Genomic DNA, 12,147 nt, shown 5'->3' on the forward strand with positions numbered 1-12,147 from the left:
CATGAGAGATTACCGATGGCTCTAATTGCAAATCTGCTGGACTTCAGCAGCTCTGTCTTCATTGGTCCAACTCACATTAACCACGACCGCCTGAGTTCAATGAAAGAACCCCATCGGATGCACTAAGAGTGGGAACAGATTTTCTAAATGGGTCCATCTTGTTGGGTCACACATTTACCAGCACTGGTTTAACATTAGTGGTGGCAATCGGCCTAAGCACACTTTTCTCAGCAAAGCTCTTTGTGAACACCCAGTCCTGGGGCAAAAAAAGCAGAAAACCTAAAGCTAAGAAAACCTTACAGCTTTTTCCTTGGCAATCACAGCAAATGGAATATATGATTTCTTCCACCATTAGAAAACAACAGGTTTCCTCAGCATTACCCTGAAGTGAACTCCATTCAGGGCCCCAAATCGGCAAGGCACATCGTTCCATTAACTTTGGTGGGAACCAAAGGCTTGTGAAGAAAACGTTGGCACATCTTTAACAGCACAGTAACGTTCTGTGGAGCCCTTCGGGGAGTGATGACTTCATTCCCAGCACAGGGAGCTGAGCTGGGGACCAAAGATGTGAGAAGAAAGATGCTGGGGCCAGGAGATGTGTCTGAGAACGGGGCTGGCTTCCATGTAATAACTGCACCGCGGTGGTCCTGTAGGGGAGTTTACTTACAGGCAATGAAAAACAAATGGGGTGGTTTTATATGTCAGAGAATGCTGGGATGTGGAAAGCAAAACAAAAGCAAGAGCTGCCTTGTGCTCAGAAACATCCTTGTTCCATTAGCAACCTGATAGATTTTGTATTCAGTGACTACAAAGCAAAGACCTGGGGAATTTCACAAGCAATCCATTCCTGTTTCTGGCCCGACCCAAAAAGCCACACTGACAAAAGGGCTGACATTCCTTGGGTCGGAGCCAACACTCAGTGCATAGGGCAGCTCCAGCAGACATCCATCAGCCCCGGGCTCCTCCCTCCCTGCCCACATCACCGCCGGTGGGTACGGGTTACCACTGAGCCGCCAAGGCTGGGACACCACACTGCCTCTTCTACTGCCCCACATTAATGTGCACGACCTGTCCCCTGCAGGTCTGCTTGGAGGAGGTGAGCATCTATGGGCAGGGGCTGCAGCCTTCCACACTGGGGGGATTGGGGAGCCCAGGGGAGGGCTGGAGGCCATCACCTGCTGCTTCCTGGTGACGGCTTCCTTGGGAATTTGGAGGAAGTGGCTGGGAAGGGCAATGGAATGGAACCAGGTCTCTTTATAAACCTACAAGCCACAAATGGGCGTTCAAAGGAAATTGCTTGAGTTTCTTACATAGAAAGCTTTAGGTGACAGTGATTGGACTGCCCAAGAGAGAGAAAACAGGAGGCGGAAAGCCCCTCTTGAAAACCCTTTATAGCAGAATTATGCAACACACGGCCCTGCACAATTACAGTATTTCCTTACCACTTACAGCAACCACTCCAGCTTTGTCAAGGCCTCCGTTTTCCGCAAATATCAGCACTGCGACCAAAGTTATATGAGTTTTCTCAGCATAAGAACATGAAAATATATGAGGCAGACCGTTAGCTGGCACGAGGCAGCAGAGATGACTGGGCTTGGAGCCGGCACAGACTGACACCGGCCAAGGATGCAGCCCCGCTGATCGGCCGCCTCGAGGAGGATTACACGAAGAAAGGCCGTCAAAAAACCAAAGACCAAACGTGCCACCTGGGTGCGATTTGTGGGTTTCAGTATTTGTTTAGGTCATCACATATTTCGTCTCAAACGAAGCAGCCGTGAAGTAGCGCAGTACTGTCTGGCATGAAATAGCTCCTTAAATGGAGATCATTAGCAGGAGTTCCGCCGAACCCGGGCAGGCTCTGCTGCACATGTGGCTCCCGCGTCCCGTCCTGATGTGCCGCTGCTCGGACCCAACGGAGCCGGCAGCTTTCTCTCTTTTTAGCTTTTTACAGCGTGCGACCCAACCTGATGAGCTAACAGGAACCTTACATCATTCAGGACAAGAAAGCTCCGTCCAGGACTAAAAATACCACAATTGCTTGTCCAAAAAGAAAGACAAAGTGTGCTTCCCTGAGTGCTGTAAATATTCCATTGGACACCATCCTTAACGGCCTCTGACTCATGGATTCTGTCTTCTCCGTCACTGAAACAGAGACAAGCCCCAATCAGCTGCCCCGCTCGTGTGGTGAAGAATATTTTCCTGACAGCACCGTCCAAGGTATTTTGCCAAGATCAGCGAGTGGCTTCCACCATTTCCTTTGTCAGATCCCTTGCAGGATGAAGAATACGGGGCGGTTTTCCCCTGGTATGGGTTGTGAGTTGGATCTCCTCCCTGCCCGATGGCACAGGCATTGCAGGCGGCCTCTTGGCTGCAAAACAAAACCTTTGTGCCGACGCCATGCAACAAACCCAACGTCTCCCCAGTTTATGCCATCCTCTGGCCAAGGGCTGCCCTGAAAGCAAAACCCATGCTTCACTTTCCCTGCAAAGAATAATTCTTCTGTCCAGGATTATTGTTTCAGTCTCTTAAAAGAACAATACGACACCTATGTCAGAAATCCTGCAAAAGCACAACACAGAGAAATACCCGGGGATCCATAAAGCAGAAAGCTTCCTCCAGCACATGTTTAAACTATTGGTGGTTCTCTCGGGGCATTCTGAACCGACACAATTGACTCCGCGTCCATGAAAACAGAACAGCAAACATCGCCCTGCGCCAAGTATTTGTGTGCTCACTCCTTCGGCTGTGACTCCGGCTGCTTTAAACGTGGAATCGTTTGGTTTGGGAAGAGAAGGCTCAGAGCAGACCTTATGGCTCTGCACAGCTCCCCAAAAGGTCGTGGTGAGATGCGGGTCAGCCTCCCCTCCCAGGTAACGGTGATGGCATGAGAGGTGATGGCCTCACACTGCCATAGGGCAGGCTCAGGTTGGGTATCAGGAGCAATTTCTTCTCTGAAGGAGCAGTCAGGCACTGGCACAGCTGCCCAGGGAGTGGGGTGTCAATGCCCCTGGGGGTGTTCCAGAATGAGGAGATATGGCACTGGGGGACACAGTCAGTGGGCATGGTGGGGTGGGTTGGGTTGGACATGGGGGTCCTACAGGTCTTTTCCAAGCTGAATGAATCTATGAACCTCAGGAACATGGTGCAACACGGGCCTCGCAAGCTCCTCCTGAGGAGAACCCAGGTGATGCCCCTGCAGCATGGGAACGGCAGGCTCAGCCATGGGTCAACATCAGTGCTGCTGGGAAAAAACATAAGTGAGCTTCAGAGCACCGTTATGGCTTACAGCCAACCAGAAAAACATATTAAGTCTTCAACGAGTCATGGCCAAATGGAAAGGTCTGAACAATTCCTTCTTCCTTCTCATTTTATGAGCCCCCAGAACTGCCAGGCTTTGTTTGATCTCGTAACACCTCACCTTGCATTCCTACACATCCATAAAAATTCCATATTCTTTGGCAAACAAATGCTACTTTGTACGATGCCTTTTAAAGTTGAAATAGCCTCCTCTCGACAGAGCCCTCAGCTGCTCCTGCTCATTGGGGCCATATCCAAAAAGGTGGAAACCATGGGGCAGCCACAACCCCTCGGTCCTGTGGGATTTCACACAGATCCACTTTGGCTGAACCCATAGGATCATGGAGCAGAAGGCTGGTGTCTCCAACACAGCTGCCTGCTTGGTTTGCTGCTGGCTGCTCACCTTTAGGTGCCACAGCATAACCCATCTGCTTGAAGCATTTTTGTTTTGGAGATAATGTTTGTTAAAGGCCCTTAGCTGCCTTAGCTAGAGAAGCAGACGGGGCTTATTTTCCTAGGAATAAATAAAAGGTCAGCTATACATTCATTACAGTAATGTCATACCGTGCTTGAAGCAGACAAATGCTTAAGGCACGCTCATAATGTTTGCCCACTGTCATTATCATCCCTGCTGTCCATGCTGGGAGCACTCCTACAGGCATCACTGCATCTCGGTCAGAGCTTTCCATCCTGATAGACGTGGCTTTGTACAGGATCCTAAATATCCTTCATTTTATTTAAACTCTGAGGGCAAATTCTACTCCAGATGATGCTATGTAGCACTCAGCCTAACTGAGCTGCCCTGATGGAAGCAGCACAGCGCCTTGGCCTGGCAGAGGCAGCCCTTGGGTCAGGCTCTGCTTTCTGCCACTTTCTTGTGCTCGGGTAAGTGCCAGACCCACTTCTCCCAGTAATGACAAATCCTTCAACATACTTTAAACGCTGTTTTCAGGCTCAGCTTTTCCAGGTCTCAGTGACTGCATGCTTGGAATGGAGAGAAAGAGGAAATTAGGTTACCATTTGTGCGGGATGAGTTTCTCCACAGGGTGTGCTCGGAAGGGATCGGGTCTGGGAGCCTGCAGCCCATCAGCTCCCCGTGTGTGAGCAGACCTCAGTGCTGCCAGAGGCAGGGAGCGGGCAGGGATGTCTGCACTTCTCAGAGCCCTGGGTGAGGACGGCCCATGACCAGACCTGTTCAAACCCATCTCATCTGGCTAAAGCCAACCCGCTGAGCAGGTATGGGGAGGGATGAACCAAAGGGGACAGCCTCTTCACCCACATGGCTGGAAGGGACGGGCACCTGCACCCCAACGCTGCTCATGTAGGGAGGGGACCCGGAGCGGAGGCAGCAGGCAGGGCTGCTGGCAGCTGAGCGAGCAGTGATGGATGGTGTTGTGGCAACAGTCGCTGCAGGAGCAGAATGGGAACAAAGGGAACAGGATGCGGCTGTGAAGGAGGCTGATGTGTTACATTCCTGCAGGCATTTATGAATCTGTGCTTATGTGCTCCAGTCCAAACACTGGCAATCACTTCTATTTTTTGCCCACTCAGCAAAGCTACCGCCTGCACTCAGGGTTCCAAACGTGGGATGTTACATTTTTCTGTGATCTCACAAACACCAAGTTAAGGAATATGAGGAGAGAAATACAAGACAAGACATAGAGGATGCCTCAGTAGATAACTCCTGTGTGAGCGTTGTAAGTGATGAAAATGGAGGGGAAAGGCCTCAGCATGGTGCTGGGTGCTGTGCTGCGTCCTGTGCTCACCCCCAGTCCTGGCACAGTGACCACGTGCCGTTACCCCGCTCCTTAGCACACCTTGTCCCTCTGTCCCGATCAGGTTAAGCCTGCGGAATACTCTGGAATGAATTGTACAGATTCTGGGAAATCCACCTACAGAAACCTCAGTGATTCCTGAGGCTTAAAGTCGGCATCTGAGGAACTCAGCCTTCCAAAAACATCGCGTTTGCTGAACTTATCTCTGAGTGATAAAGGGCAAACTCTTCTTGACCTGCATGGATTGGGAACTTTCGGCTTACTTCTCTCCAGTTCCCTATGTTCTGTAGCTGCACGACACCCAAAAAAGGAAGCATTGCTATCAACGAAGGCCAGAGGAAGGATGATAAATGCCAAAATCCCAAAGAAAGGCTTAAAACCTACGCTGCTGAGTAGCTGCCGTGGCTTTGCTTTCTACCTTCTGAAATAATGACGATGATGATGTGTAGTCCGTCTGCAGAGCAGCTGTGCAGCCGACGTCTGCAGTGATTTCACAAGGACGAAGCAGAGAGGTTCAGGGTTTGCTCAGGAACCGGCTCAGTACATGTGGGGCTCTGACCCTGACCTTCCAGGAGCTGCTTCCGACAGGAAATCAATCAGTTTAATCCCGTAAGGGGAACAGTCAGCCCTACAGAGCAGCAGATCACTGTAATCTCGTCTTCTGCCCACAGCCTTACGCCTGCGCTTCCCGTGGCATCCCTGCCTGCAGCTCTCGGTCACGGGGTAGATTGGGGCTGGAGGTCCTTTCATCCAAAAAAGCTTGTGCTCTGCTTTGAAAACATACAATGGAACACTGTGAGCTTCCCATCAGCCTTGAAAAGCTGCCTTGTCCCCGTCCCTGGGGCTGCCCTTGGTGGGGAACGGGCTGTGCCGCGCTGCAAGACAGCTGAGCATTGCGATCCCATCAAGGCAGCCATGTGGGGCTTCATCTGCTTCAGCTGTGGGCTTCTGGGCTGGGACCTGTCCTGCATGCAAAGCCCCAGGCACGTGAAGCTGCAGTGGGTGACTGGTGGTCTGCTGAGCCAGGGCTGGGACAGTGTGTAAATGTTCCTTTGTTAGCAGTTGTTGCGGCTTAAGAACAAAGTGTGTTTTGCATCTGTCAGGCCCTACTGCTTTTCACCTTCTGAACACATTTGAAAAGGCAAAGGATTTGCACCATGGATCTGCCCATGCTCTGGTGCATGGCAGCACCCGTGGCAGCAACCATTCACAGCACTGCGCTGCACAGCACAGCCATGCACAGCCACATACAGCCATGCATAGCCATGAATAGCCATGTATAGATATTCACAGCCATTCACAGCCATGTATAGCCATGCACAGCCATGCACAGCCATGCATAGCCATGCACAGCCATGCATAGCCATGTACAGTCATGCACAGCCACTCACAGCCATGCATAGCCACAAACAGCCATGTACAGCCATGTACAGCCATACACAGCTTCTTGCACTTTTCTTTACAGTAACCCCACAAAGCTGCAGCCCACCCTGCTCACAGCTCCCAGCCAGGAATTCTGCCAACCCCATTTCTTCCATCACTCTGACGATGTCTATCACAGCTTGGTTTTTCACCACGGGATGCCTCGATCCATGAGATAAATGATAGATAAATGAGTTGGACAAGCAGAAGAATTAACCAGAATTTCGAATGACAGTTTCCAAAACTTGGGCACTGGCCAAGGAACTTTCAAAAGCTGAAATAATAGCTCAGATCTGAGAGATTCTGCAAAGCCCATAAATGAAGTAATCCTCTTCAAACCCGCCGCCGGATCTGCCATGGGGCTGAGATTTGCCTGGACTTCATCCAAATAATGGGCTTCAAAATTAAATGTTTTCACAGGATGTTGTTTTTTGGATATTTTGGATGTTTTTAACTATTAAGTAAAGAAATAAACTGAAACCCCACAGAATTTGTTGTACATGAACATAGAGAAGGTCCCATAGGGTCAGAAAGGCACCAGAAGGTGTTAATTTAGACAAGGGAAATGGAAATTAAGATGAAGCCGTCAAGGCCAAGTGATGAATGCATGAAGAGCTATACTCTGAGAAACACCAACTGCTGGGAGGGGAAATCCAACCCCAGCTGCACACACACCATGAAGCTTTGCATGGAGCTTTGCTCCCACAGGGACTGTGAGTGCGTGCAGTCAGCACCACCCTAGGGACCACTTCCAATCCCAAATGAGAGAGGGACAACTCATGTCAGAACCTGCAATAAGCATTCCCAACCCATGCAGCCAAGGGGCTGTATTAGAGTCCCACCTTCGTTTAGCAATGAAATACAGGCGGTTGTAAGGAATAAAACGTGCATCCTGTGAAACATGTATGTAGAATCGTAGGATCATTAAGGTTGGAAAAGACCACTGAATCCATTAGTTCAAATTATTTCCAGCACAGACAGAAAACTAAAGATCCCATGCCTGAGGTTACCACCATGAGCTGAAACAAAGGGGCTGTAAAAGTATTTTCCCCACCTTAACAATAGAAGTACTTTAATTCTCAGGTGATAACATTAACAGGAGCCTGGAATTTTACATTGGCTACATCAGATAGAAGCGCAACAGAAGCTCTTTGAGACAAGTCATTCATCCGGAACCTCCAGGCAAATAAAGCTGAAGGAAGCATTTCTGAGCTTGATGAATGTCCCATTAAAATGAACTTTTCATCACATCTTGTTAAGTGAGCAATGAGGGGAGGTGCATTCAGCAGCACACAACAGGAGGATGCCTTTGGGCTCATTGCCCACCTGCGGAGATGCAGTACTCTCCACATACACTCACTCTCTGCAGCCCAATTTGTGTGGGAGTGCCCTGCAGGCTTCCAGCACACCCCCAGCCCCTTTGCACACACTGCTTTTGCACCATCTCACTCATGTGCCACGCATGTGCCCAAAGGTGTCCCTTGCAAAGGATAGATTGGCGTGGCTGGTGGACAACTGGTCTGGTGGTTGGCAACCCTGCACATAGCAGGGGGGTTGAAACTGGATGCTCATTATGGTCCCTTTCAGTGCTGGCCATCCTATGATTCTACAATCCTATGAAGTGCAGTTCTCAGTGCATTCCCTGCTGCAGGTCTTCCTATTGTGTTCCCGCATGCATTCTTGTCGTATACCCAATTGTGCAGTGAAACGTATGCCAAATAGAAATGGGAAATAGAAAATGTAACTGCAGGTGCTACAGGGAGTCAGCACTCATGCTGGGGGTTCCAGAACCATCTGTAGATCCTGCAGGACAATAATGCTGTGTTAGGTGTGTGAAAAGTGCTGTGCAGCAGCCATGAAGCCATCCACAGATATCAGATGCGCTCGCCAGGAGCAAAGCAGAAATGCTGAGCATCTTGTCAAGGTAAGCTGTGCGCAGCCCAGGAGGAAGAATACATTCATGACCCACAGATCAACCTTTAAATCATCGCAAAGATATCAGAGGAACTTATGTCTGTGTCCACCAGCCCCAGCATCCCTCTATAGAGAAGGCTCTAGGCTGCCCTCAGCCTTCTGCCAGCACCCTGAGGAGTGCAGCCCATGCCCAGAAGAAGGCAATCTGAACTGTCAGGCTGTGGCGATCCCTAAAATCACCCTCGTGTGGGCAGACGCTCAAAGGTGTTATGGGAGGGTTATTATTGGGCCTTCCAGATAAGCACGGGGCCCCTGCTGGACGCTGGAGGGTGGCACACCGAAAGCAAAGCTGGATATCTGCAGATCTGTGATAACAAAGGAAGGAAGCAGAGGGACACCGGTGGCAAAGGAGAGCCTGAATGAAGAGCTCGAAAAAGAAACAAAGAGGTGATAAGGCTCCAGGGTGGAAAAATACTGGAAACAAACACCGAGCGAAACACTGGGAGGAAAAAAGTACGGCGAATGGAGTGGTGAGATTGAATTCATGAACGCGTCTGGCCTTCCCTTTGAGTAATGCGTGGTCTGTGTTAGAGCTTGCTGGAGAGTTTCATGTCAGCAAAAGGAGCACAGCAGTGATTCTGCTATCAGCTCAGGGCCAGGGTTTGCTCCTCCAGAGAGGTTTGTATCACCTCCAGGTGATCCTGGTGGTTTCTGTTCCAGAAGCATAACTCGTTTTTGGAAACGACTTAAAATACAGCTGAGAAGTCATCAACTTATCAGAGACACAAAACGTAACAGAAATCACTGAGTCCACCTTTCTTCACCTCAATGAGAGTGGGATTGGGCCCTTTTCAGGCTGCAGAATTGCGTTGGCTTTGCTCAGAGGAAGCAAAGAGGTGTGTGAGCAACTGGGGGGAATGGGGCAGTGCAGTTCTGATGTCCTCCTTCCCAAAACCTGGAAGGAATGCTGGGGGGGGTCAGGAATTAATTCCTGATGCTGTGCTGTGATCCGAGGGCTGCTCCCCACGTGGACGTGTTCCAGGGGGAGGAATTCAACTGCAGATACTTTTATTCAGAGTAAAACTGGCTCTCCTTCAGCTCAGTTTAATGCATTTTGGAATGTAATTTAATTTGGAAGGAGCACACCCACAAGTTTAAACCGATGTGGCCGATTCCCATTGCGTTTCACGTGGGTTAATGCTCAGGTGAGGTGGGGGACAGCCTGGGCTGAGCAACTGAAAGGCCTCGAAGAGAAAACATCCCCAAGTCAGCAACTTTCCCACCCGATTTCTGAAAGGAATGCTTTAATAGTGGGGATTTTGGTGTTCTCATCATCTGTTTCCCGTGCCAACAAATTACTTTGAGAACCCAGCAGTGCTGGCTGCACTCAGAAACCACCCCGGGACCAAAGTCCCATCCCTGCCTCCCAGAACCCAGCAGAGGGGAATTTTGCCCTGCAGGATGGTGGGAGCCGCTCGTCCAGCACTGCACAGTGTGTCAGTGCTCAGCTGGGAGGGCTTTCTGACACAAGAAGGAAACCTCAGGCCGGGCAGCTCTGCGAGTGGTGATATCACCCAGGAATGAGGGATGATTCATCGCTGCTGCACAGACAAAAGGGAGCTCTGCAGCCTGCGCCGGTGTGGACATAAAGGATGGGTGAAGCTCCGCTGCTCCTGCTGCACCTCAGCTCTCCTTCTGGAGGTTTGATCCATCCAACGATCAAAGCTTGCTGTGTTTTGGGCTCAGAACCGCCACGCTCTGCCCCTAATCATGAAGCTGAAGCTCCCACCCAGCCCAGGCCAAAGCATCCTGCACAGCCTGGGCACAGCAGCCTCAGACAAACCCTCCTGTGGCACGAGTGAACACGCAAAAACATTTTGCAGTGAATAGCACATAAATCAAAGTCACAGAAACCGGGCAACATGAAGCCACTTCACGAAACTGGACCTTTCTAACAATGCCTCCTTTGTTCAGCCCTGTTTGGAAGTCAGAGATTCCGGCCCAGCCCGGCCCAGGCAGAGCCGTGTTTCCCAAGCTCCAGCATTACGAGGTTCTTGCTCACACCTCTGCTTCCAATGGAGCCCAGCTCTGAACTTTGCCCACTCTGCCTCCAGGCTGCCACCCAACACCGTGCCACCCAACTGCGCCCTATCCAACACCACGTCACCCACTGTTGTCCTATCTGCTGCTGTGCCACCCAATGCTGTGCTACCAAATGCCATGCAGCACTGTCTCTGGTACAAGCATCCTTCCGGCATCCCAATGTAATTTGGGGATGCAGTGCATTGGGTGACAGCCCCATTCTCACTGTACAACGGTGGGGACACAACACTGCCCTGGCAGCCCAAGACCCCTCCTGGGCACAGCCACGGTGGGTTGGCACAGTTTCCCAAGTTGCTTGAATCCAGTGGATCATTCCGTTTGGAGCTTCACCCTTCTCCTCCAACATGCAGGTGGTGATGAGCAACCAGTAAAGCCTCCTATTTCACCAAAATATCACAGCATCTGCCTCGCACTCCCGAGGAAGCAGCAGAAATTTGCATTGGCTGTGGCCACACGATTGGTTTCGGTCACTTGCTTTGGTTTTGCTTTGACCACACCAATCATCCAACCACCCCCAAAATCAAAGCGAAACCAAACTCAGTGCCTTCAAACCCCCGGGGGTGCTTGGTGCTTCCCCAGGGATGCTGGGTGCTACTGGGAGCCCCCACCCCAGGCTCCCTTCCCTGAGGGGACAAGAAGCTCTGCTCACCTATCGGGTCGCCGCCAGCTTTATAGCTCAGGATGGGGACCCCGCAGGGCCACCCAACACGGGGACGGGGCCCAGCCTCCCCGCACCCCGCCGGCCCCCACCCGGCCCCGCACCCCCCCGCCCCGCCGCCCGGGCCCGCCCCCCCGGCCCGCCCCACTGCAGGGCCGGCCTCGGGGCCTCGGAGCCGCTTTAAGTGGATGCGGCGGCGGCGGGCGGGAGCGGAGCGCAGCGCTGGGCACGGAGCCCCAACCCCGCTATGCCGCACTCGGTGGCCCTGCGCGGCCCCTCGCCGTGGGGTTTCCGCCTGGTGGGCGGTAAGGACTTCAGCACGCCGCTGACCATCTCCAGGGTGAGCGGGGCGGGGGGCTGCCTCCATCCTTCCCTCCCTCTTTTCCTCCCTTCTTTCCTCTCTCCTGGGTCAGTGTTCTTCGGCTCCGGCGCAGATGCTGCTCGGACCCTTTTGTAGTCTTTAGTTCCTACGATTTGCGTTTAAAGTTGGCAGAGCGCTCGGGCTCGTTCCCAGAAGTGGGTCTGTGGGGTCTCTGGGGGGCACCGGTGGGGTCGGGGTGGAGCCCTGCGCGTGGCTGTGGGGTCTGTGGACTGGTGGTAGGACGAAGTGTACTCGTAGTGCTGCATGACAGCCCGAAGATGCGTTCTGGAAGCTTCTTAAAAGCATCTCGGTGAGCACGCAGTGGGCTCTGCGTGTAGAGAGAGTGAGCTGAGCCCCGTGCAGGGTGTGGAAGGTTGGGGTACACCCGTGCTCCATACCTATGCCATGATGGGAGCGGTGCCCAATGCTGCTCAGCCTTTCCGCTGGGCTTGGGGGTACCCGTGGGCTCGGGGCGGCTCGGCAAACACTGAGAGCATTGAGAGGCTCTGGGAACAGCTGGATCGTAAAACTGTTGTCCTAACACATAAAAGCTGTTTGCCATCTCTTTCTTCGCCCGCCAAAGCCATGACAGAAAATGGAAAACATTTACCCTGAGC

The 12,147-nt window shown here is 51.8% G+C and overlaps 1 protein-coding gene and 1 long non-coding RNA gene across 5 annotated transcripts in view; both read left to right on the forward strand.

The window, feature by feature from the left end:
• The first annotated feature begins 981 nt into the window (after positions 1-981).
• LOC121106692 lies at positions 982-6,916 on the forward strand. 3 transcript variants are annotated; one of them, XR_006931407.1, is made up of 3 exons: positions 982-1,096; positions 1,452-4,994; positions 5,137-6,916. It is a non-coding gene; the product is annotated as an uncharacterized LOC121106692 (long non-coding RNA). The 3 variants fall into 3 exon arrangements; XR_005839490.2 differs by having other exon boundaries at positions 1,452-2,870; XR_005839489.2 differs by having other exon boundaries at positions 1,452-6,916.
• A 4,424-nt stretch (positions 6,917-11,340) lies between these two features.
• The window catches only part of PDLIM4 (PDZ and LIM domain 4), a 32,558-nt gene continuing 31,751 nt past the window's right edge, over positions 11,341-12,147 (forward strand). Inside the window, exon 1 of one of the 2 annotated variants that reach the window (XM_046900285.1) lies at positions 11,341-11,474. In XM_046900285.1, the coding sequence (XP_046756241.1) occupies positions 11,358-11,474 (117 nt within the window). In that variant the 5' untranslated portion in view covers positions 11,341-11,357. Of the gene's footprint in view, positions 11,510-12,147 lie in introns of both variants that reach the window. The other variant, NM_204839.3, reaches the window with a different exon arrangement.

This window comes from Gallus gallus, chromosome 13 (genome assembly GCF_016699485.2).
Source record: "Gallus gallus isolate bGalGal1 chromosome 13, bGalGal1.mat.broiler.GRCg7b, whole genome shotgun sequence".
Lineage (NCBI taxonomy): Eukaryota > Metazoa > Chordata > Aves > Galliformes > Phasianidae > Gallus > Gallus gallus.